Here is a 26,176-nt window from a genome sequence, read left to right on the forward strand (position 1 = left end):
GCTAAGGAAAGCCTCTGAAGCCAGGCATGTCTGTCACAGGTGTCCCTGCATGGAGGCCAAGAGAAGCCAGTTTGTGAAGCTGCAAAGGTGAAGCCCGGATTTCACTGGAAACCCCAAGATGTTGGAGAAGCCAGAGTTGTGGGACATCTGAGGAAAACTGCAGACTGGGTATCGAACCAGGCTAAGAGGGAAAAGTGTGTTACAGTCAAAAAAGCTGAAAGGAGTTGGAGGTCTAAAAACAATTTGGACATTACACACGGAGATACAGAATTTGGAGTTTGCCCTGATGGGTTTTGGACTTGCTTTGGTCTAATATTTCCTCACTATGCTCTTCCCTTTTGGAATGTAATGTACATTTTGTGCCATTGTATGTTAGAAGTATATGATTTGCTTTTTGATTTTGGTTTCACAGGGGATTACAATTAAGAGACTTCCTTGAGTCTCATGACTGTGGACTTTTAAACAGTATTGAGACTGTGATAGACTACTGGGACCTTTGAAGTTGGACTAAATGCATTTTATGTTATGATGTGGCTACAACGAGTTGAATGTGGTGGTTTGAATGAGAATGGCCCCCATAGGCTCATAGATTTGAATGCTTGGTTACCAGGGAGTGGTACTATTTGAAAGGATTAGGAGGAGCAAATGTGTCACTGGGGGGTGAGCTTTGAAGTTGCAAAAATCCAAGCAAGGCCCAGCAGCTCTCTCTCTTTCTGCTCTCTGAGGATCTTGATGTAAAACTCTCAAGTTACTTCTCAGCACCATTTCTGCCTGTATGCCACCATGCTTCCCACCATGATGACAATGAATTAAACCTCTCAAACTATAAGTAAGCCCCAATTAAATGGGTTGCTGTGGTCATGGTATCTCTTCACAGCAATAGAACAATGACTAAGACAAACAGCAAGTTCTCTTAACTGCTGAGCCATTTCTCTAGCCCTGTGTAAATAATTTAATCCCTTTTCTTATCTCTGTGTAAATTACTTAACCCCTTTTCCTGCCTGTAAGATGGAGAAAGTATCTCATACAAATATCATAAAGGTTAATTTAGAAAACATGTGAGGCATGTATGTAGAACATGTCTGAAACATTAAAAACTATATGTGCTATCACTAGTTTTATACTACTGTTGAAGCATCTCACTATACCTAAAGGTCATTACAATGTTCCCCTACAGCTTTATGTTTGCTTTCACATTTAAGTCTTTAATCCACCTCAAACTCTCTTCATCATAGTATCAGTTAACCTCTACTCCTGAGTACTTCTGCCACATGCTCATGTCTTTATGCATATAAGCAGTCTTAGGGTTCACATTGTTTTATCTGTGTGCCTGTCCCTGAGCTAGGGCAACAATGTCTGAATTGCTGTCATCTTATTTTCCACCAATGCTCTTATGGGAACTTTTGAAAGTATACCTGTCAAAAGAGCAGCACTCTGCATATCTCTGAAATATACTTTTTGAGCATCCCACTTCTCTAATGCCTGCTTCCAACCCTTCACCACTGTAGCCACAATGACTTTGCATTGCTCAGTACCTAAGCGCACTCCTTTATCAGAGACACTGGCAATACCCTTCCACCAGGGGTCCCCATGACATGCCCCTAATTTATTGTGTTCCTTATTTAAATGCTATATTTTCCATAAGGACTTACCTAACCACACTAAAAATTCTAAGTTTTCTTACTACTTAATATAAGCACATATTTTTATTTGATTCCTTGTTATCTTGTTCACTCTCTCTCTTCCTCTAGGAAGACAGTTCTATGAAGTCAAGGAATGCTATGTGCTTTGTCCATTGTATTTCCAATGCATAGGTTGTTATGTAGCAGCAGACAGCCATGCAAACTTCATTTGGCTCCAAAATTCATGCAATTTCTTCATTAAGTCATGACAATCTCTAAACGTATTACATCTGTTTGCACCTTAGTCCATTTAGCATCTCCCACACACTTAGTCCTGGTACTTTATGTCACATTTTGTGTATCCCTTTAAATGCTGGGAATAAATAATCATTCTAGGTGATTAGAACAAAACTTTTAATGACATGTCCTTGATGGGCCAATAAAGACATCAGAGATCTTAGATTTGTTCTTTAAAACAAGACTAAGAAAAGCTTACAGGGAAAAAAAGTACATCAAAGAAAAATCTATTTTGCTTAAACATTCCCATATGTGTTATATATACACATAAATATTTGTGTGTATGTATGTGTCTGTACAGGTGCAGGCCAAAAGAAATGATGGGTGTCTTCCTCTATTCTTTCCATTGTGTTTTTTTTTTTTTTTTTTTTTTTTTTGAGTAAGGGTTTCTTACTGAATCTGAAGCTCACTTACTCAACAAAACTAGCTGGTCAGGAAGCTCCAGTGATCCTCTTGTATCTGCCCTCCCAGACCTTGTATTACAAGTGTGTGCCACCATGCCCAGCATTTTAAACGGATACTGCAAATCCAAAGTCAGGTCCTCATGTAGCAAGCACTTTACCAAACAACAGCTCCCCACACTCCCACTTAACCTTTCCTAATAAATTTGCTTAATCAATTAAGACTCTGCCAAACAGTTTTCATTAGCTTATATAAGCAAAGACTAGAGGATTCCTATCAAGCATTTTCTGTCACTTGCACATCTTGCCCATGCATATATATTGAGTGGATTTTTTGGCAACAATTTTTTTTGCTTACTTTCCACTCATTATCAATGGTTCTGAAATTGTAATACGCATCAAAATCATCAGAGGGCTTATTGTAACCTTCATTGTTGAGCCCTATCTCAGAGATTTTGGTTTAATATGTCTGGCTTGAGCCTGGGATTTACATTTTTAACTACTACCCAGATTATGCTCATACTGTTGATCATAACTAGAAAAATCACTGTATGGAATTAACTTGAAAAACATCACTAGATATTTCACAAGGTTTATAGTCCTAGCCCTTCCTGGTAGATTTTTCATCTCTAGCCTTAGCATTATACTATTAACTTGATAGGAATTCCAACCTAAGAGGAAGATACTTCAGGCAAATGACCCCAGGGGTATGTCATTAAGCCCTGCTCCCTTTTACCTTACTCTCTAGCCTTCTCAATAAATGAATTAGAATTACTGTCCCTAGCTTCACAATGTTTGGTTATTAGTCCTAGTTGCCCTGCCCGCCTTCTTCCCACTTCAATGAATAAATCCATGACACTTGTATTCAGATCTTCAAAAGTAAAATACCTGTCATTAAAACTCCAAGACATGTTCTGACTCTTAAATCAGTTTGTTATGTCTTACTTCTTGTCTTTTTCTTTCAAATGATTCTCAATATATACTCTCACTACTTCATGTTTCCTTCTATAAAATACTTATTGTTACTGTGGTCCAAAGTGATTTCTAAATTTATCTCTTCAATGACCAACCCCTACACCAATGAATCATACAGACACCCAACCTAGCACTTACATGAGATACCCACACTGCCACATATAATCTTGCCATGTTCTATTTCAATGCACAGTGGAAAGAGCCTTTGCGCCAAACAGATCTGAATTCACTATTTAACTCTCAGATTCCATTTACAAAGTTCAAAAGCAGTTGTCTAACATGTGCAAGTCCTTGGGTTTATTTTTCCCTCATCTCAAATAGAAACAGTGCCAATGATTAGTTATTACATGTTGCTAAGTAATTTAGCTTCTGAGAGAATGATGATTGAGTTGTTAGAAGTTAGAGAGTATGTACATGTAAAGCATCAAACACAGAGGTTAACATTAATCTCCTCATTCCTCCTGATACCTTTTCTGGATTATGCTGCTCCTTTGAACAAATAGGTCGTCAAGAAAAGTAATATATTTCTCTGTAATTTTTCCCTCAAATAGCTATAGCATCTGTTGTCTTGTACATCCTATTCATTTTCTGAACTCTTTAAAAGATTATTTCAAGATTAAAAAAGTAAAAATTAACGAAATGGTCATAGTATGTGTTGAAAATTAGACACAGAAGAGGAAGAAGTTTTTCATTGATACCAGAAGCTGTCTTTTCATTATAGTCTTTTGACAACATGGAAATTATGCTTTTGCCCCTTCAGTATAGTAATTACAATAAAATTTAACCCTTGGCATGTCTTTGAAAACCTATCCAATATTATGAAACTTATCTACTGAAAAATGTATTTATTCGTTAATATATTTCTTGTGTCTCTCTCTCTTAGTCGAGAACTCTTGATCTAGAGCACAGAGACACATGTGACTCCAGAACTGAATGCCATGGAAGTCTTCAGGATTTTGTTCTCGTCATTTGTTTGTTCTTCCTTGAGACTAGGGCTTGCTATTTAGCCCAGGCTGCCCTAGAACTTGTGATCTCTTTCTGCATCACCTCCTGTGTGCTACCACAGCTAGCTGTTCATGGGAATTTAAAGTAGTGAAAGAACATGCAATGTTAAAAGCCATCAAATTGACTCTTCTCATTCTGGTAGTTAATAGACACTCAAACTTGGGCTTATATAACCTTTTGATTATTTCTTATCCGTAATTTGCTGGATAATCACACTTATCTATTTCTTAGAGTTGCTACTGAATTAAGTTATAAGATTACTATGAATTGTAAATTGCTTTACAGATATTATCAAATAAACATTCTCCACAAAACATATTGAATTTACTAACACAAGTAGAAGCTTGAAAACTCAGCAGAAAAAAGGGAAGCATGGCATCATTGGTGGCATTGTATCCTAGTATAGCTATTATGGAAAAACAGTACAGAAGTTCCTTAAAACAATATGAAAAAAACAACTATATGATTCAGCAATCCCACTACTGGGTATATAGCCAAAGGAAATTTAATCAGTATGTTGAAGAGGAATTTCATGTTTATTGGAACACTGTTCACAAGAATCTAGAAATATAAACAACTCTACTGTCCAGCAGCTAAACAATGTATAAAGAAGTATGCACAACAGAACTCTATTCAGATATAGAAAATAATGAAACTCTGTCATTTGAGGCAATATAGGAGATCTTATGTTAAATGAAATAAGCCAAGCACAGAAAGATAATACTACATGACCTCATTCATATATAGACTAGAAAGCTGATCTCACTGAAGTTGAAGATAGAGTGGTAGTTACCAGAGTCCTGGAAGAGTAGAAGGACTAGGAGATGAGAAAGAAAGATGTATGGGTGGGTGAGGGGGGACTAAGAGTAAGGAGTTCTGGTGTATCACTGCACTCTAAGGTGACTACAGATGTCAAGTATATGCTGTGCTTTTCAAAAGGACATAAGAAAGACTTTGTTTTTTTCACTGTCACAAATGGATGGGATGATTTAAGCAAACAATTTTTTTGGCATAAAGAGATAATAAATGTTTGAAGAAATACATATATGTTCAATGTAAATAGAAAAATATATATGTACTTTATAACTTTTGGGGTTATATATGAGTAAAAATGTAATTAAGTAAATAATTGTCAAAGTGCATTGTATCATATCAGAGAACTAATGAGTAACATAATTTTTGAACCAACTCTACATGTTGAAAAGGCCACAATGTGTTATGGAAAAAAATTAGAGAGGAAAAAATCATGCTGATTTAAGACACAGGGGAAACCAAAGCATTCTCTGTAGGAACAAAAGTCCTTCTATTTCAAACTAAGTCTACTAGCATAGTTCTAGAAAGTCTTCTTTTAAAATCTTAAGAAAGGACATTAAATTAGGCTGTGAGTTTAACTGTATATTCTTACCACAACATCATATATCTAAATATGCACATGCTCATGTAACAAAATGAATTCCTTTAGCCTATGAAGAAGTATCACTTGGACCAACTTTGCTCTCACGGCAAGACAACAATGCTATATCCACGTTACCTTTCTCAACTGATCTCAATAATGATTCTACTGACTTTTAATCATAAAATACGAAATTTAAAGAGGAGTTTTTAAAGTATAGAGTTCTCACATGGCTTTTCCCAATGTGGTAGTTTGAATGTAACTGGCTCCCATAAACTCATAGGGAGTGGCACTATTAGAAAGTGTGGCTTTGTTGGGATAGGTATGGCCTTTTTGAGAAGCGTATCACTGTGGAGGTGGGCTTTGAGGTCTCCTATGCTCAGGCTATGCCCAGTGTCTCAGTTCAATTCCTGTTACCTACAGGTCATGTACAACTCTCAGTTCCTTCTCTAACACCATATTTGCTTGCACACTGTCATGTCTCACCATAATGATAACAGACTAAACCTCTGAAACTGTAAGCCATCTCATTAAATGTTTTCCTTTATAAGAGTTGCTGTGGTCATGTTGTCTCTTCATAGCAATAGAAACCCTAAGATACCCAACTTCCCCTAATGTTTAGTTAAATATTATATATAACCACAGAACATTGATAAAGACTGAGAAGTTGACATATACTGCTGTGATGGTTATCAACTTGAGTACATCTGGAATTAACTAAAACCCAATCAACTGGGTACATGTATGAGGGTTTTTTTTTTTCTTAATTGCATCATTTGAAGTAGGAAGAACCACTTTTAATTTAGATCTTTTGAGGTGGGAAGATCTACCTTTAATCCAGGCCACACCTTCTGTTGGCAGCCTATATAAAGGACATAAAAGAAGGAAATACTCTCTTTGCCTGCTTCCCCTCACTCTCATTAGCAAGTCTATTCCTTCACTAGCATTGGAGCCTATTTTTCTCTTAGTAAAGGTTATTATTGCTTTGATAAAACACCATGACCTAAGCAACTTGGGGAAAAAAGGGTTTACTTGGTTTATACTTCCATATCACTGTCCATCATTGAAGAAAGTCAGGACAGGGACTCAAATAGGGCAGAAGCCTGGAGGCAAGAGCTGATGCAGAGACCATGAAGGGTACTGCTTATTGGCTTGCTCCACCTGGTGGGCTCAGGCTGTTTTCTTATAGAACCCAGGACTACCTGCCCAGGGGTGGCCCCAACCCACAAGGGCCCTCCTACATCAAACACTAGTTAAGAAAATGTCCTACAAGTTTACCTACAGCCTGATCTTATGGAGGCGTTTTCTCAGTTGAGGTTCTCTCTTCTCAGTGACTCTGGCTTGTGTCAAATCGACATAAAACTAGCCAGCAAATTACTTCTCCAGGATTCTGGTGTATACTGAAGACCAGGTAAGACATTCAGCCTCATGGACTGAAAAACTACTGGATTCTTGCACCTTCCATTAGTAGACAGCCATTGTTGGACTGTTTAGACCACAGACTATAAGCCATCTAATAAATCCCCTTTAAATATATATATATTATATCAATATTATATCTATCTTTTCTTATAGAATATTATATTAATATAATATCTCTCTATATAATATCTAATAATATAATATGTATTTTATGAGTTCTGTTCCTCTAGAGAATCCTAATATAACTGCTGATAACTACAGACTTACTTGGATTTTCCTAAACTTTCCAATCATGTCTTTCTGTTGCAGGTTCTCAGGCTATCATCTAGAATTTACTAGTCACATCTCAGAGGAGTCTCTCCAAATTTGTAACTTCAATGTCCTTTCTTGTCAGTTATGACCCTAAAGCTTTTGAATAGCTTTGGTTAGAAATTCTGCACCAGATTTTTTATTTTTGGATTATGGTTGCTCAAATGGTAAAGTTAATACAAACGTCCAAAATGTAAAACACTTCTGGTTTTAAGCATTTTAGAGAAGGGTTATAGAGTATGTAGTAACATGTCAGCAGCACTTTCCAAGTTACATGGTATTTTCATCTCGGAAGGAAGCCAGGCTATAGACCAAAACTCACTATATGTTTATAAAGCTTTAAAACTTCTATTTTTTCCCTTTTTTATTAGTTAAAATTTTCATTTATTTTACATCCTAACCACAGTTTCCCCTCTTCCTCTCTTCCTGTTTCCTCTCCCACTGCCTCCCCTGTGCCCTCCCCATCCCCTCCCCTGTGCCCTCCCCATCCCCTCCTTCACTGTTTCTGTTCAGAAAGGGCAGGCCTCCCATGGGTGTCAACAAAGCATGGAATATCAAGTTGAAGTAGAACTAAGCTCCTTCCTTTGTATTAAGGCTGAGTGAGGCAACCCAGTATGGGGAATAGGTTTGCAAAAGCCAGTTCAAGCGTTAGGGACAGGCCCTGATCCCACTGCTAGGAGTCCCACAAATAGATCCACTCTATGCAACTCTCACACATATGTAGAAGGACTAGGTCGGTCCCATGCAGGCTCCCTAGCTGTTGGTCCAGAGTCTGTGAGCTCCTATGAGCCCAGATTTAGTTTCTGTATGTTCCCTTGAGATGACCTTGACCACCCTGGCTCATACAATCCCTCCTCCTTCTCTTCAACAGGATTCCCAGAGCTTGGCCCAGTGCTTGGCTGTGGATCTCTGCATCTGCTTCCATCTGTTACTGGATGAAGGTTCTAGAATGATAATTAGGGTAGTTACCAATCTGATTACAGGAGGCCAGTTCAGGCACCCTCTCCACTATTGCTAGGAGTCCTAGCTTGGATCATCTTGTAGATTCCTGGGAGTTTCCCCTGCACCAGGTTTCTCCCTAACTCTGAAATGGCCCCCCGTTATTCACAATAGCCAGAACTTGGAAACAACCTAGAAGCCCCTCAACCAAAGAACGGATAGAGAAAATGTGGTGAATTTACATAATGGAGAATTACTCAGCTATAAAAAAACAACATCATGAAATTTACATGCAACTAGATGGAACTAGAAAAAAAATCATCCTGAGTGAGGTAACCCAGACCCAGAAAGACAAACATGGTATGTACTCACTCATAAGTGGATATTAGCTGTGAAGTAAAGGATAACCAGGCTACAATCCACATCTCCAGAAAGGCTAGGTAACAAGGAGGGCCCAAAGAGGGACACATAGATTTCCTTGGGAAGGGGAAATAGAAGAGATCTCCTAGGTAAACTGGTGTGTGTAGGGGGTGAGTTCAGTGGATGGGACCATGAGGGATTGGGTTGGGCAGGTTGGATGGGGGAGGAGAAGTGGGGGGGACAATCTTTTAAAGTGTAATGAAATTGCCTATGAGGAAGATATTTACCTAGAGATTATTTTTATGGTTTCTTTCTTCTTAAGCAAGAGAAATTTATAGTTTCTTTGTCATTTGGACAGAGGTTGAAAATAACATTGAGGCTGATCCTCCTAAACTGAATCATTTAACTTAAGTTTCCCTCATTTATGTGAAGTTCCATTATCTGGAGAGAAGGATTTAACAAAACCCTTTGCATTTCAAGTGTCTATGAAGGGTTCCTCACCCTTAGGGAAGAAGGAGGATCTCAAGTTTGCTAGTAAAGAGTCTAAAAAATGTTTTTAACCTTCGCGAGAACACAGAGGATATGGCAGTCTGTGTAAACTGAGAAGCTAATTGTTAAGATCTGTAACTTAGGAAGCCCAGTTTAGAGCATCCTTGTAAGAACTAGGCATTAAGGGATTAAATTTATCCTCCCTCAAAATAAAAAGATCACTGCTACGTGTAGGGATCCAGACTGGTAAAATACCATAAAAATAGTGAGCATGCATCAGGTGTCCAGTTGTTCAGGGACCAAGCTGCAACAAGTAATTCTACATATTAGCAAAAAATATCAATGAACTGATAAGAAACATTCCCTTTATACTTAATGTCATAGGAGGACTGACCTCAGAGTTGTTAAACAACGAGTAGTTAACTGTTGGAGAATGGGTGACCTTAAAAGGAAGGCACTGCACTTTCTGCTACTGCATATGAGGGTCAGAGTAATTAAGTAGAAAAATTAATTACAAGTATGATTTTATTCAAACTTTGTGAAAAACTGTCAACCATATAAGTTTTTGACTTTCCCACATCTATTGTGTTTGTAAACCAAAGGCCTCCCTACAAAGAATAACAGCTCTTAAAACTCTTTAAAGGTAAAGGGCCATTGGATTTATATTCGGCAGCACATAAAGAACATGGGTATAGAGGAGCTGTTTGATATTCAACAGCAAGGCTTGAGGAGATTAAAATCCCATGGGGTGTAGTGGGTGTAGCAATTCAGCCCCTGCAGTCTGCAACCAAAGAACAGAAAGCACACAGAGAGGGTAAAGAACTGAGAAAGAGGCTGGGACTGCAGCACACTTTTATAAATTCAGTTTATGAACACAAACTACCCTTACATTTGTTTGCATTAATCCAAAGCATTAATTCCTAGAGATTATGCACAGAAACGTGGCTATTACAACACTCATCCTTCAAATTTCTCTTCATTTTCTTACTATTCTCTTATTCTTGTTGTGTTACCCTTATTTTGACCCTTGTTAATTTTCACTCTGCATTTAACCACTCACTATTACACATACCCACATTGGATATTGCTACAATACAGTGCTGATCTTACTCCTACTGTTGAGGATACCTTGCTAAGGAGTTGGTGAGAAGGCTCAGCAGTTAAGAGTGTGTACTGTTCTTTCAGAAGACTCATGTTTAGTTCCCAGCATCTATGTTAGCCAGCTCATAATAACCTCTAACTTCAACTCCAAAGAATTCAATTCCCACTTCTGGCTTCTATGGAACTGCACTCATGTGCCCAAAAACCCATGCAGATACATACATATAATTAAAAAATATATCTTTAAAAATTACCTGATGAGTAAATTTCAATTTATATGGCCTTCTGTGACCTGACCCCAGAAGGACTTATCAGATTCATCTCTTATCCCTGCTTCTTTTTTACTTGACATCTATATTGAGTGCATCTCTGTGTCATTAATTATCTTGTTTCCTATTCTAAAAAGGCCTTTTCCACCTTTTTTACTCTGTATGTCTAAATCATTTCCTTTTTTCAAAAACAGGTTAAATGCTACTGCCTCAATCAATTGAGCTCTGGTTTTCACAGCTGTAACTGATGTCTCCAAGATTCTCGGTTATTTTAAATAGTTTATCTTCATATTTTCTTGTATGAATCAGTTTTTACTTTAAGCAAATGGTACCTAGGTACTAACTACAACATTTATATGAGCTTGATTTTACCATTAGCATACAGATGAAGCAGACTATTAGAAGCAAAATAAATGATTGTTTAATATTACAATAACAACATTAAAATACTACTGTATTTTATTACATAAAATAAACTGTCTTAAAACTGACTTAAAGTTAAACAAGAGGAGTCTGTGATAAGATTTAGAAACAGTAACATGTTTGTTCAACAACAGTGTCAACTCACTGTGACACGTTGTCACAAAGGTCACTAGCAGCTGGGAAAATGTTTTTCTTCCATCCATTTGCCTACAGCTGCTATCTAGTTAATAATTAGATGACTAAGAAGGCAAATTGTGCCTGCCATGAAATGGAGTCTTTAGATACAAAACAGATAACACTTTCCAGACTACATTAGATATGCATTGTCTCCATAACAACATCAGTGTGCTCAGTGCCCATTTCTGAACAAGACCCTGTCTGACCACTTAAGAGTTACAGTTTAGTCTAACTTGTTTTTCTACAAACCTAATGTGCCACTTAGTATAACAAACTTAATATATCTCCTAAAACATAAACTATCTCACAATGTATAAATGCTTATTGAGACAAATAATCAGAGATACAGGCTGAGTTTACATACCTTCTTTTTACTACTATGATTATCTTTAAAAATTCTACTTACAAGAAAAAGTATATTGAAGGATAAAAAAATACTTTAAACTTGAGGTTGGTGACTTGTAGGAATAATAATTGGCATACTGAATAATGTTATGAGGTGCTGTTTGATTTTTTTCTACAAAACAGCATAAAATATAGTATCTTATGTGCATACTGTATTTGCAAACCTGAATTCAGTTCTCAGAACCCACATTACATGGTTCACAGCCACTTGTTAGTTCAACTCTATAGGTACAAATACTGTTTTCTGAATTCCACAGGCACCTGTACTCACATGAACACACATGTGCATACACATATACTTTAAAATATACCTTCTCTAAAAATAATAACTTAGAATATTTCTTGAGTCTGTCAGAGAACATATAGGAAAGTGTCAACCAGACATCTCTACCTGAATTTCCAGTCATTTTAATATCTACATGATTAAAACAAAACAACATCACTACCTTCTTTCAATTACCTTAAGTCTGTATTTTTTCATCTGGCAATGGAGCATTAGTCTTCTTCTATGCCCAAGCCAGAAAGACACATGGTAGTCATTTCCCATTCACTTCATACATTCAAAGCAACCATTTAACCCTTAAATTAGTTCCCTTCTCTGTGCTTTAGATATGGCCTTATCTTCTCTTGCTTAAATTGTTAAACAGCTTTCTGTTTAACAGAAAGAACATGTACTGTTCTTCCAGAGAAGATTTTCCTAATGGTCTTTTTGCTTGTACTGCATACTCTTTCTGTTCATCAGATGGCTGGCAGAGGATTTTTTTAAAAAGCAAATCTCATATTACCTCCCATTCAACCATATTTAGTGAATGTGATGGCACACTAGCTCCTTCATAGTCTGGCTCTGTTTATTCTTCATTCATCTATTCAGTTTATTCACCAAATGCTTATTGGGTGTCCACTATAGCCACGCTTTATAGATACAAGAGAAAATAAACAGACAAGAGTCCTATTTTCTATTCAACCCTTCCTCATTACCATTACCAATTTTTGCCTTCAAGAAATAGTGAAGCTTTCTTTTCATATAAATTTCTATTTATCAAATTTCAACTCAGGACTTCCTCTCCTAAGACCTTCCTGAATTAACTTGCACACTCTGCAAGCTCTCACATTTGATTTTCATAGCTACCCTTCTACTAATTTGTGAGTTTCTTGAGAACAGGGATAATATCTTTTGACATGGCCAGCAAATGTAATGTCTATATTACATGAAACAATGGGTGGATGAAATGACAAAGCTTTCCACATTGTTGTTTTTAGTGATCAAATAGCTTTCTTTTTAAATGTTCTAGAACTGCATAATAAAGTAGCGATTTTGTACCAGCTGTGACTTCCAAATACTACACACAAAAATGATTTTCTGTGCCCTATATGGACATAAGCCTTGAAGGGGTTCTAGCATTTTTCTATTTGAAATTAATTTTGGCCTTTGTTTATGACATAATTAACATTTTCTTTCTGACCTGGAGCATCTTCCTATAATTGAAAAAGCAAAGTAATAAGTATTTCAAGATATACTATATAGCAGCAAACATAGTTTTAAGGAGAGGAATATATTATATCATCATAGAACTTACCTTATTACAGTCACCTAAAATAACAAATCATTTATCATAATCTATTACAGATATTTAAAAATGGTGGGTACATTTAATTATTTACATATAAAGTCATAGATTTAGGACATTAATAGCAGACTGCTTTTTCGTATAAAACAGTGTCTCTTATTTATCAAAGACCAAAATGTGAATTAGGGAAACACTAGAAATGGGATCCAAAATATAAAAAATAAAAAAGTTCAGATGTTGCATACCAACCTTTTTCAATTAAATAGACTGGAACACCAATGCTGACCCGAGGGTGTGACCTCCTGTCAGTACATAGAGGACTTTGTGTTTGCATACAAAGACATTGCTCAACCCACATCTGGCTCCTAGAGCCAAAATCTACCCTCACTAGAGCAACTCCTACTGAAACATATGGACAGAAAGAATGGGAAAATGAATTTTTAAAAAGTCAGTTGTTTGTTCCATAGACCTTCAGGTCAGAACTCTTCTATTCATTGTTAATGAGAACACAGAGGTCAAGACAAAAGAAGATTTTAGCAGGCATTAAGGGGATGAGATTTCTCACCTTGTATTATTTTAGGAAATTCTCTAGAATTCTGGGTCATCTCCCCACAATAAGGTCTTATCTCTCTACTTCCCTAAATCAGAACCCAAAAAGGCACAGCTCAGTTACTTTGGTAGCTAAAATGCCCTGCTTATAAATCAGGCTTACAATCAGACATTCTTTCGTGTTACTTTGTATTTAGCAGTCTATGTCCTTAGTCTTATGCAGATTATATGTTTCCTGATAAGAACAAAAGTATATTTTTACTCTAAAGTGATAATGCAATTAGAAAGCAACATAAGCATTATAGAAGACTTATTCACAGGGCTTATCTTTACCTTCTAAATCTACTAAACCCACACTGGAATTAGCTATGATTTAGCATGAGTTACCTCACCAGGGTCATAATCTGATTACCAGAAGACAACTGGAAGGAATTCTTCACAATAAAAATACTCTAGCATTAGTAGTCAAGCATCAGAGCTCAAAAAGACAATGCTCACTCTCCTGGTTCTGAGAAAGGATGTATCAACACAGTAGACAGGAGGATGTACTCTAGCTCTAGAAATTAGGTATTCTAGCAACAACTTAATCTTACTAGCTACTACCCAGGAAAATGTTCAAAGCTGCAATTTAACAAGAATGGCAATGCTAGTGTCTACTTCATATATTTAAAATGTGGATTAAATGAATTAACTGTGAAGGGCACAGATATTTGTTTAGCATATATTCAATTAATTTTAGATAGTTTTTTTCTATAATATAGGATGTTAGTTTTCAATGCTATAATTGGGTTTATGACAATAGAAAAAAAGAAGTTTTTTTTTTCTTTTCTAATGAATAAGTTCTCTTGTAATTTGCTAACAAGCCCCCCCCCCCCCCGCTTTTTTTTCGAAACAGGGTTTCTCTGTAGTTTTGGTGCCTGTCCTGGATATCTCTCTGTAGACCAGGCTGGCCTCAAACTCACAGAGATCTGCCTGGCTTTACTTCCCAAGTGCTGGGAGTATATCACCCCCATCGGGCTAGGACTCCATTTTCTACTCATATTCATTGAGTAGAAAATCATTCTCCTTTGTGAGACACTAATTCTATTCCTCATTTTTAAAACAAAACCAAAACAAATCAGATTTAATTCCTAGAGTTATTGAATTATTGAGCTGAACCCATATACTGCTCACAATGTAAATATATACATACCACACAAAAATTTAATTCTCATGGATATCCTTCATCTTAAATATATTGATCATATTTTATAAATTAAAACACTGAGGTTCAGAAAGTACATATATCTTAATCAAGTTACTAAGCTAGTCAGCAAATTATCAGCTTGTTAGCATTCTGTTTTTTAGAATGGTAGGTGTGTTGGCTTGAGGATATAACTTTGTGGTAAAGTGCCTAACACACACAGGATCCTGGGTTCAGTCACGAGTACCACAATAAAAAAAAAAGTGAGGAGTTTCTAAATATGACTTGTATGGGCATGTGTTTGGGGATATTGTAAGAAAGTTATATATGAGGCCAGGCATAGCGGTGCATATTTTTAATTCCAACACTTGAGAGGCAGAGGCAGAAGTGACAGAAACAGATGCAGCAGAGGCAGATATATCTCCATGAGTTTGAGGAGAGCCTGGTTTAAGAGTTCCAAGCCAGCCAGGGCTACATAGTGAAACTTTGTTAAAAAAAAAAAAAAAAAGAATATAGTCTCAATCTCAAAAACAGAGTATCAATCTTCTCATTATAGGTGGCATGTGGGCATGGTGGTAAAGCCAGGACTTGCACTGGGAAGGCCTAATGTGGAATTCCTTTTCTGCCATTTAATATCTTTGTGACCTACTAACCTACATATGAAGAGTTGTTAAGAGGATTAAGACAATATAAACTTTGAAGATACCAAACATCATAAACATTCATTTGCTGGGGATGCTGTGAATGTGTTGCTCTGATTGACTGATAAATAAAAATGATGATTGGCCAGTAGCCAGGCAGGAAGTATAGTATAGGCAGGATAAGCAGAGAAGAGAATTCTGGGAAGAGGAAGGCTGAGTCAGGAGTTGCCAGCCAGAGACAGAGGAAGCATGATGTGAAAGTACCGGTAAGCCACAAGCCACATGGAAACTTACAGATTGATAGAAATGGGTTAATATAAGATATAAGAACTGGATAGCAAGAAGTCTGAGCCATTAGACCAAACAGTTTAAATAATATAAGCGTCTGTGTGTTTATTTGGGTCTAAGTGGCTGCGGCCCTGGGTGGGACTGGAAATAACTCCAGCAACATTAATTATTGTTGCATTTCAAATTATAAACTTCTCAGTCAAATTCATTTCAATATTTTAATACAAGCACATTATATAATATTGCATAATAACACAATGGTTTATAAAGCATTTAAAATATGTATTGGTAAACTCTAAGGCATATTTTAAACCAAGGAGCTATAAAAGTTCCTTTAAAATAATCCATCATAAGGAACATGGTATAAATATAATAAAAACACATTTATGCATGTATAAAATTCTTGAAGAATTAAAGTATTATTTCAAAAAATTCCCTCAATTAATTCAACAATATTCCTATGAAATTAAGACAAATATGAATTTCTTGATTTGTGTGTGCTAAACAATTTATATATACCAACTCACTTAGCTTTTATAGCAGCCTTAAGAAGAAACTGAGTCATTGAAATGAGAGGAATTGCTTGCTCACAGCACAAAGCAGCTCAGAAATGGCTCCAGACTCTGGGCCCATACCCAGGTTACATTAACTTTAAAGTTTATGCTCTTGTCATTGAGTAAGGCTGGTTCTTCAGCTTTTGGGCTTGAGATCCACAAAAAGCCAGGTATTCACTCATACAAGGTCAAAGAATAACTACTTTCATGTAGTACAAAGCAAATGTCAGATAACATGGTATGGTACCATAAGATTAAATCATCTCCAAATAGAAGATAGTTTAATTTGGTATCTTCCCCGCTTCCTCCCCACCCAAGAATAAAGTCTATTATCCACTCATTAAAAAAATAGAAGTTGGACTGCTTTGGTGACTTAATGGGTAGGGATGCTTTCTACTAAGCCTAATGACTTAATCTTAATTTTCAGGACCCATACAAATAGAGATCCAACTTCCATAAGTTGTTCTCTGACCTCTACATGAATGCAATGGCACCCCCACATACAATAAGAAAGCAAAACAAAAACAAACAACGACAATAAAAAATAATTGCAAATTTGAGACTTTCGGTAATAGAAAAAAGTAAATCAAGAATATGTTTCATTAATCTCCAGCCACATATTAATAAATACAATAAGGATATTACACTAGAAATGTCTGAAAGGGAACCCCTTCCAGTAAACAGAATCCTTCATTATTAGTTTTTTTTTCAGGAAACTTAGAGAAACTATTACAAAGCCCAGGTTCACTTAAAGAACTCAACCAGAAAACGAAAGCTTTATAATTCTGCCATTAAATACTATATACAAAGTGACAGAGTTAAAGTATATAAAATATTTTATAAATCTGTGACACAGTGGCTTTCCTCTTTAATTAAATGACTGATTCTCTATAGCAGAAACTTTTGTTTTTTATTCTTTATATATATATGTATGTATGTACGTACACACACATATATATACACACACATATATATATATATATATATATATATATATATATATACATAATCACACACACACACACACACACACATAATTTTAGCCGTCCCTATCCCCTACTTTCTTCCTCCGACTCCTACATTTTTCCTTACTAAAATACAAAGGACTTCACCTCCACCCTCTGCTGCTTACCTGTTGCAGAGGATGCTAAGAGATCCATGTGGACTGCAGTGACATGGCAGGCAGAGACCAACAGTGTGATTCAGGTAAAAGCCCTCTTTGCAGGTTTCACAGTGAAGACCCTGATAACCTGGATGACACTCACACTGCCCTGATGTCTGGTTGCAACGCTTCACATCCAAGCTTCCAACCTCAGAACAGTTACATGTATACTCTGAAAAGAGAAGGAAGGAGTCATTATCAAACCTTCATTTTTGTTAATAAACATTTGTGACAAATTTGTAAGGCCCCAGATAAAATTAACTCTAGTTTTGACCTCCTATATTGTTCACATTATTTAAATTGGGAAATGTATACACCAAAGTACAAAACACGTATATAGTTCATAATTACAAAGCTGACATTCTCAATTTGCTTCCAGTACTCTTCATTGTCTACTTCCTTACCCTAGCCCTATATGTGAGCGAGTGTGTGTGTGTGTGTGTGTGTGTGTGTGTGTGTGTGTGTGCGTGTGTGTGTGTGTGTACACATGCTTCTGAACTAAAGCCTCCATAAGGAGGCTTGGAGAACAACAAGCTGGAAATGACAACTTGTTAAATAATAAATACCTCTACTGTGAGCAGCAAAGGCCTAAGGCTCAGGTGACTAACTCCAGTAAGCTATGTGAGGTCATAGAAAACTGTGTCACAGCTGCAATCAGAAGTTCAATGTTCCAACAGGAAGAAATGGAGAATTAAAACTGAAAAGAAAGGGAAGTGAACAATAAACTCAGAGAAGGAAGTACTAGTTCACCCTGATAAGAAATCAATCACAAGTCAAATATCTTTTCTAAATTAAAATATTAGAACCTAAACATTTTCTTAGGGAGATTTCAAACAGTGTTTTGGATGAAAATGATTTAGAAGCCCCTAGTTTTAGCCTTCTAATGCAAACACTTGTTTAGGAGGTTTTGCTAGTATTTCTACTCATTTTAGCAAAGAGAAAGCATTTTAAACAGAGTTTAATACAGTATTAACACAGGACTTTGCAAGCTTGTACAAAAGATGCCCTTTAAATTAACTGCAGGAAAAATAAATTGTTGTATATGTTCTACAGACCAGCTTCCTTCATTCCCAAATAGGAATAAACTGGGTAAAAAAAAAATGATATTTGTGAATAGTTAAGGCACTATATAAAATGGCGTTGTAATGATGCAAATTAACTTAGCATTAGTTAACTAATCTTAACACTATTCTTTTTTTTTTTTTTTTTTTTGGTTTTTCAAGACAGTGTTTCTCTGTGTAGCTTTGCGCCTTTCCTGGAACTCGCTTTGGAGACCAGGCTGGCCTCGAACTCACAGAGATCCGCCTGTCTCTGCCTCCCGAGTGCTGGGATTAAAGGCGTGCGCCACCACCGCCCGGCTAACACTATTCTTTATTATTTAAAAAATTATCAGATAGCAGCAAATCCAGAGTCTTACATAGAAAGTTATAAAGGTGTCTAGTTCTGTATTTTCTAGAAAGAGAAATAAGATTTAAAAATAGCATATCCACATAAGTAAACACAAAGGAGTCCACACAGAATCCCGATTTGGCCAAACCCCCCCCCCACCCCCATGCTTTCTCAGTTCCTAAGCCTAGATATCAGTTTATTTCTACCCATTTCCTTTGAATCTGTAGATGTAATGAGTATACTAGTGGATAATTTGTTTTCTTTTGTATATTTCAAGCATGGATGGTGAACTATAAAATCTAACATCTTTAGTCCCAAGATTAGGGAAAGGAATCAGCTTTACCTCAAAATCAGGACTCTTATTTTTGGCCTGGGAGTTGTAAACTAGTGATACATTTTCCTAGCATGTGTGAGGCCCTGAATGCAAACCATAGTAAACACACACACATACTTTGGGTATGTGGATAGTCTTTTTGAATATAATGAAACCACATTCAGTAGTTTGCAAATCTGTCATGGCAAGACCTCTCTGCTGGAGCAAAATTGACCAAAACTAAATAACATTTTTCTTCTGGAATTTGCGGAAACTTCAACATATATCCAACACTTCTTGCTGGACCAAGTTTCATTACATGCTCATCTAGACAGAAATGTCTAAAGAAAAATAAAGGTGAAGAAACTCTACAATAAATACTGCAAGTTTTATTATTTCTTTACTAATAAAGTATTTCCTATTAAAAATGAATCCGTGTTCTCAACAAATTACATATAATTAGCAGTATTTTATTTATTTTTTAGGACATAACTTTTTGTTAAATTATTTTATTATTTTATGTGTATGTGTATTTTGTTTGCATGTATGTCTGTATACCACATGTTTCCCTGGTGCCTGCTGAGGCTAAAAGAGGCCAGATCCCCTGAGACTGGAATTACAGACAGGTGAGAGCCTCTATTTAAGTGCTAGGAACCAAACCCAGTCTTCAGGAAAAGCAGCCAGTGCTCTTAACTATTGAGTTATATCTCAACCCCCGCCCCCATTAACAGTATTTTTAAAAAATCTAATTAATTTAAAAACCTATATATTTTTAAAACTCAGTATTTTTTTTAGTAGACTTCTAATGGGTAAACCTTCAAAGTCATGATAAATGGTTATTTATTATTTCTATGGAGTAAGTCCAATATTTTCATTATTCCCTAAAAATACTCATTAAGCCTATCTCTGAATATTTTTTCATTTTGTGCTACATTCTGGAAGGTTCTCTCACATAATCAAATTCTATCTCCTATTTCAAGAAAAAGCTGAAATTTACTTTAATACTGTGAAACAAAATTCTACATACTTACTGTAACTCTTATATGAGAGCAATTTAAAGAGACAGTAATGCAAAAAGACTGTAGAGACAATGAACTAAGGTTTTAAATCCTGCCTTCTTAGTTACTAACTGTATAGTCTTAGGCAAGTTACTCTGCTTTCCTTTTTTCATCTGTAAATAGTTCAGAATAATAGCATTTGTATTACAGCTCCAAAATGGGGCCAGAAATAGTTATAACTAATTTAAGAGTAAGAAAACAGTGGAAAAAAAAAAAAAAGAAAACAGTGGAAAGTGATACCATATAAAATAGCACTAATGTAATTCAGATGTTAGATTCATAGGCCACAGATTTGTTATGCCCTATGGGTAAGACTATTTTTGGACAATGTCTGGAAAACAGAATTAGTACTGTTACAATTGTCTATATATAATGGGTTATATGCAGAAATATATATATATATGCCTATGATATAGTGATGAGAATAGAAGAATTTAAGACAGAGTTTTTAAGGAGAAGGAAAAATAAATATATATATTGATTAGAGACCTTTGGTATTATGATGTTAGGTCATGCTAACAGTAACAGAGTGAGTGGCAAATATTTAAGCCAAAAAGACCAGTCCAACTACAGAAAAGACAATGATATAATATCATGATAATCTCCCCCAAACAGCCAAGGAACAGAAGCTAGAGCAAATATGAGAGGGTATATGCATCTTTTAAATTGTAGCTTGGAATTTTGGCCTTTATCTCAGAGATGGTCCTCAAATAAAAATGGCACATGCCAAAAAAAGATGAGCAATTGCAATAAATATGAAACACTGTGAGCATCTATTACGTTATGGCAAGGTAATTTGGTAACTTGTAAGAAAAATTTCAAACCTTTTACAATTCTAGACATTCATGTGGAACCATAGGAGTTAACGAAGAAATAGTGTAATCCCCTTAATGGAAAACTCTATGGAAATGAAAAAAGAAATTTCAGTTGATAAAGTAATAGGAAGAACCTGTTGTAGCCCAAGGCAACAGAGGAAGTACTGACTTTTAATGAGGTGGAATCATAGACATCACAGTAACACAAAGGGGCTATGGCATGATTAATGGTAAGTTACCAGTGCAGACACTAATGGAAAGGAAATAACAGAGGCTATAACACTGACAGTATGAAAAATTCATTCAGTTTCCTAGGAGTGGATATGGAATACTGTTTGTCAAGTGAGTAGCAGATTATCTTCCAAAACCTTGAAATTCTAGGGAAAAACTCTACAGAGACATAATTAGAAGGAGTGATGCAAATACTCGCAGACAAACTACAATATTAGGTAACCTTCTATGGGCTGGTTTCTGAAGAAAAACGTAATATAGTGATTTGAACCCTGAAAAAAAAAACCCTAAAATCTGGTACCAAACTGCTTTAAGCATTTGAGAACAGAAACATAAAGGCCCAGAGAAAGACAGTAATTCCCCACCGAACTTGAATTTATGGGATGATTTTGATGCAAAAGTCTTATGGAGTCACTGAATCTACACCCAACAGCACAATTCTTCAAGTTTTAAAAGTCCCTCTACCCAAAGATCAGGAGATGAAACCTCCCTGGTTTCAAGGGAGATTTTTTTTCTTGCAGGTCCCTTAAGTCTCTTCTTCATATGCAAACACCTATTCCAGAAGGACATTATTCTCATTAATATAAAATTGACTTCTTTCAAGCTTTTGCTATTTGCAGATGGCATGATAGTATACATGTGTGACCCCAAAAATTTGACCAAGGAACTCATACAGCTTATAAAACCCTTCAGCAACGTAGCAGGATACAAGATTAACTCAAAAAAATCAGTAGCCCTACTGTATACAATTGACAAATAGGCTGGGAAGGAAATCAGAGATACATCACCCTTTACAATAGCCACAAATGACATAAAATACCTTGGGGTAACTCTAACTAAGCAAGTGAAGGACCTGTATGACAAGAACTTTAAGTCCCTGAAAAAAGAAATTGAAGAAGATGTCAGAAAATGGAAAGATCTCCCATGCTCATGGATAGGCAGGACTAACATAGTAAAAATGGCAATTTTACCAAAAGCAATCTACAGATTCAATACAATCCCCATCAAAATACCAACACAATTCTTCACAGACCTGGAAAGAATAATACTCAACTTCATATGGAAAAACAAAAAACCCAGGATAGCCAAAAGAATCTTGTACAATAAAACAACCTCTGGAGGCATCACGATCCCTGACTTCAAGCTCTACTATAGAGCTACAGTAATAAAAACAGCTTGGTACTGGCATAAAAACCAACATGTGGACCAATGGAAATGAACTGAAGACCCTGACATTAATCTGCACACCTATGAACATATAATTTTTGACAAAGAAGTAAAAACAGTACAATGGAAAAAAAGAAAGCATCTTCAACAAATGGTGCTGGCATAACTGGATGTCAACATGTAGAAGACTACAAATAGATCCATATCTGTCACCATGCACAAAACTTAAGTCGAAGTGGATCAAAGACCTCAACATAGATCCAGTTACTCTGAACCTGATAGAAGAGAATGTAAGAAGTAGTCTTGAACACATTGGCACTGGAGATCAATTCCTAAATATAACACCAGTAGCACAGACACTGAGAGAAACAATAATGGGACCTCCTGAAACTGAGAAGCTTTTGTAGAGCAAAGGACATGGTCAACAAGACAAAACAACAGCCTACAGAATGGGAAAAGATCTTCACCAACCCCACATCTGACAGAGGGCTGATATCCAGAATATATAAAGAACTCAAGAAATTAGACATCAAAATGCTCAACAGTCCAATTAAGAAATGGGCTATAGAGCTAAACAGAGAATTCTCAACAGAGGAAGTTCAAATGGTTGAAAGACATTTAAGGAATTGTTCAACATCCCTAATCATCACGGAAATGCAAATCAAAATGACTCTGAGATACCACCTTACACCCCATCAGAATGGCTAAGATCAAAAACACTGAAGACAGCTTATGCTGGAAAGGATGTGGAGCAAGGGGAACTCTCCTCCACTGTTGGTGGGAATGCAAGCTTGTACAGCCACTCTAGAAATCAATATGGCACTTTCTTAGAAAATTGGGAATCAATCTCTCCCAAGACCCAGCTATACCACTCTTGGGCATATACCCAAGGAATGCTCAATCATACCACAAGGGCACATGCTCAGCTATGTTCCTAGTAGCATTATTTGTAATAGCTAGAACCTGGAAACAACCTAGATGCCCTTCAACTGAAGAATGGATAAATAAAATGTGGTACATATACACAATGGAATACTACTCAGCAGAGAAAAACAATGACATCGTGAGGTTTGCAGGCAAATGGATGGATCTAGAAAAAAATCATCCTGAGTGAGGTAACCCAGACTCAGAAAGACAAATATGGTATGTACTCACTCATAGGTAGATACTAGATGTAAAGCAAAGGATGACTAGACTGCTACTCACAACTCCAGGGAGGCTACCTAGTAAAGAGGAACCTAAGAAAGACACAGGGATCACACAACAGAGAAATGGATGAGATCTACATGAGCAAACTGGTCATGGGGGGGGGGAGAGTAATAAAGGGCAAGTGTCGGTGGAAAGAGAGCTTAGGGGAGCAGGAGATCCCAGCTGGATCAAGAACAGAGATGGAGAACAAGGAAAGAGATACCATGATAAATGAAGACCCCATGGGAATAGGAAGAAGCAAAGTGCTAGAGAGGTCCCCCAGAAATCCACAAAGATACCTCCACAATAAACTACTGGCAATGTTCGAGAGAAAGACCAAACTGACCTACTCTGGTGATCGGATGACCAAACACCCTAACTGTCGTGCTAGAACTCTCATCAATGACTGATGGAACCAGATGCAGAGATCCACGGCCAGGCCCCAGGTGGAGCTTCAGGAGTCCAATCGGCGAGAGAGAGGAGGGATTGTATGAGCGAGAGATGTTGAGACCATGATTGGAAAAAGCACAGGGACAAATAGCCAAATAGTGGAAACACATGAACTATGAACCAATAGCTGAAGAGCCCCCATGGAACTGGATCAGGCCCTCTGGATAAGTGAGACAGTTGATTAGCTTGAACTGTTTGGGAGGCCTCCAGGCAGTGGGACTGGGACCTATCCTTAGTGCATGAGCTGGCTTTTTGGAGCCTGGGGCCTATGCTGGGACACTTTGCTCAGCATGGGTGAAGGGAAGAGGGGACTGGACCTGCCTTAACTGAATCTACCAGGCTGATCTGAATCCACAGGGGAGTCCTTGCCCTGGAGGAGATGGGAATGGGGGGTGGGTTGGGGGGGGGGGACGGGAGGAGGGAGGACAGGGGAATACGTGGCTGATATGTAAAATTAAATTAATTATAAAATTTATTAAAAACCTGACTTCTTGGGGGCCTTCTATATAATGGGCATGCTTTTCTCTCTATCTAACTTTAATCACTTATGTCTTTGTTCAGCTGGTAATGGTGCCATATACCTACAGCCCAAGCTGTTCTACAGGCTAAGGCAGGATGATTGTGAGTCTAAGGCCAACCTGGACAACTTAGTGTGACCTTATCTCAAAATAGTGAAAAGGCTAGGGATGATATAGTTCATGAAAGGGGATTTTGCCTAGAGTACATGAGGTCCTGGATTCAGTTCCCAGTAACACACATACAGAGGTAAATTATACCCTTTAGAGAACTTTTGGTGTTTTTTTGATATCTGCAGCTGGGAAGTAGAAGCAGGAGTATCAGGAGTTCAAGGCCAGCCCTGGCTGCATAGCAAGTTTAGTGCTAGCCTGAACTACCTGAGTCTTTATCTCAAAGATTAAATAAACAAGCAAACAAAAACAAAAACAAAACAAAAAAAGATAGGGGTGTGTGTGTGTGTGTGTGTGTGTGTGTGTGTGTGTGTGTGTTCTAACACTGCTAGCACATCCTAGCAAATGTGTGCCCTTTTCCTATGCTTCCTTTTAAAGTTCTTTCTGAATGTTATAAATCTTAGAATTAATGGTGATGTCCAAAAGCTCAAGCAACTTTGTACAACAGTGTGTTAGCCCTTCCTTACAGAGGAAAAAGAACTATAAAAGCAGTAAACCAAAGATTTGAATAAGAAAATGAAAAATGGCCCTTGGTCTATTTACTATGCAAATTTCTGAGAAAAGGAAATTTTAAATTTATAATCATAAAATAAGCATTGCACTCAAACATAGGTACCAAGAAATATACTTGTAACTAACAAAAACTTAAATGTTGGATCATAATGGCTACTGTGTAGAGAGAAGACAGGGTGAAAGATGAAGATCCACAGGAATCTAGTCCCCATTTCATATATTTATTTCCTTTTGAGATTTTTTTTTAAAAGTCCAACTTGGTTCATACAAAGACCAAGAAGATATATTTAAGTATAGTAACTTTAGGTGTAGTCAGTCCATCCACCATACAATGTCACCACGGTTTTCAAGAAGCCTACAAAAACCATCTCTCGTTTCTCAAATTGAAGAAGGAAGGGGAGAGGACTGTCAAAATCCAGGACTATTCCACTGAACAACACCTATACATCAAGTGAAACTTTTTTTTTCTAACTTAATAGTTCTTTTATTTTTATACTTCAAAAGTGTTGTCATTGTCTCCTGGCCTCTCTGCTTTTGGTGAGAAATATATAGGTTTTTTTTTTTTTCTGTTGTTGTTTTTCTTTTCTTTTTTTTTTTTAACTTTTATTGATTCTTGTGGATTTCACATCATGCATTCCAATCCTACTTATTCCCCTGGCCCCTCGCATCCATCCTCTGCCATTGCAACCCCTCCCCGCCCCCACACTAAACAAAACCAAGTTTAAAAGAAAAACCTCAAACCAAACAAAACAAAGAAGCAAATAAACAACAACAAAAAGAAGAATCTTTATGTGGAAGCTGTAGTATAGCCGCCCGTTGAAACACACAGTTTAC

The 26,176-nt window shown here is 36.8% G+C and overlaps 1 protein-coding gene across 1 annotated transcript in view; it reads right to left on the reverse strand.

Moving 5' to 3' along the window:
* Positions 1-26,176, reverse strand: part of Megf9 (multiple EGF like domains 9) — a 103,129-nt gene that overhangs the window by 31,095 nt on the left and 45,858 nt on the right. The window contains exon 2 of the mRNA XM_059254467.1: positions 17,503-17,704. Within this exon, the coding sequence (XP_059110450.1) occupies positions 17,503-17,704 (202 nt within the window). The remainder of the gene's footprint in view (positions 1-17,502; positions 17,705-26,176) is intronic.

This window comes from Peromyscus eremicus, chromosome 2 (assembly GCF_949786415.1).
Source record: "Peromyscus eremicus chromosome 2, PerEre_H2_v1, whole genome shotgun sequence".
Lineage (NCBI taxonomy): Eukaryota > Metazoa > Chordata > Mammalia > Rodentia > Cricetidae > Peromyscus > Peromyscus eremicus.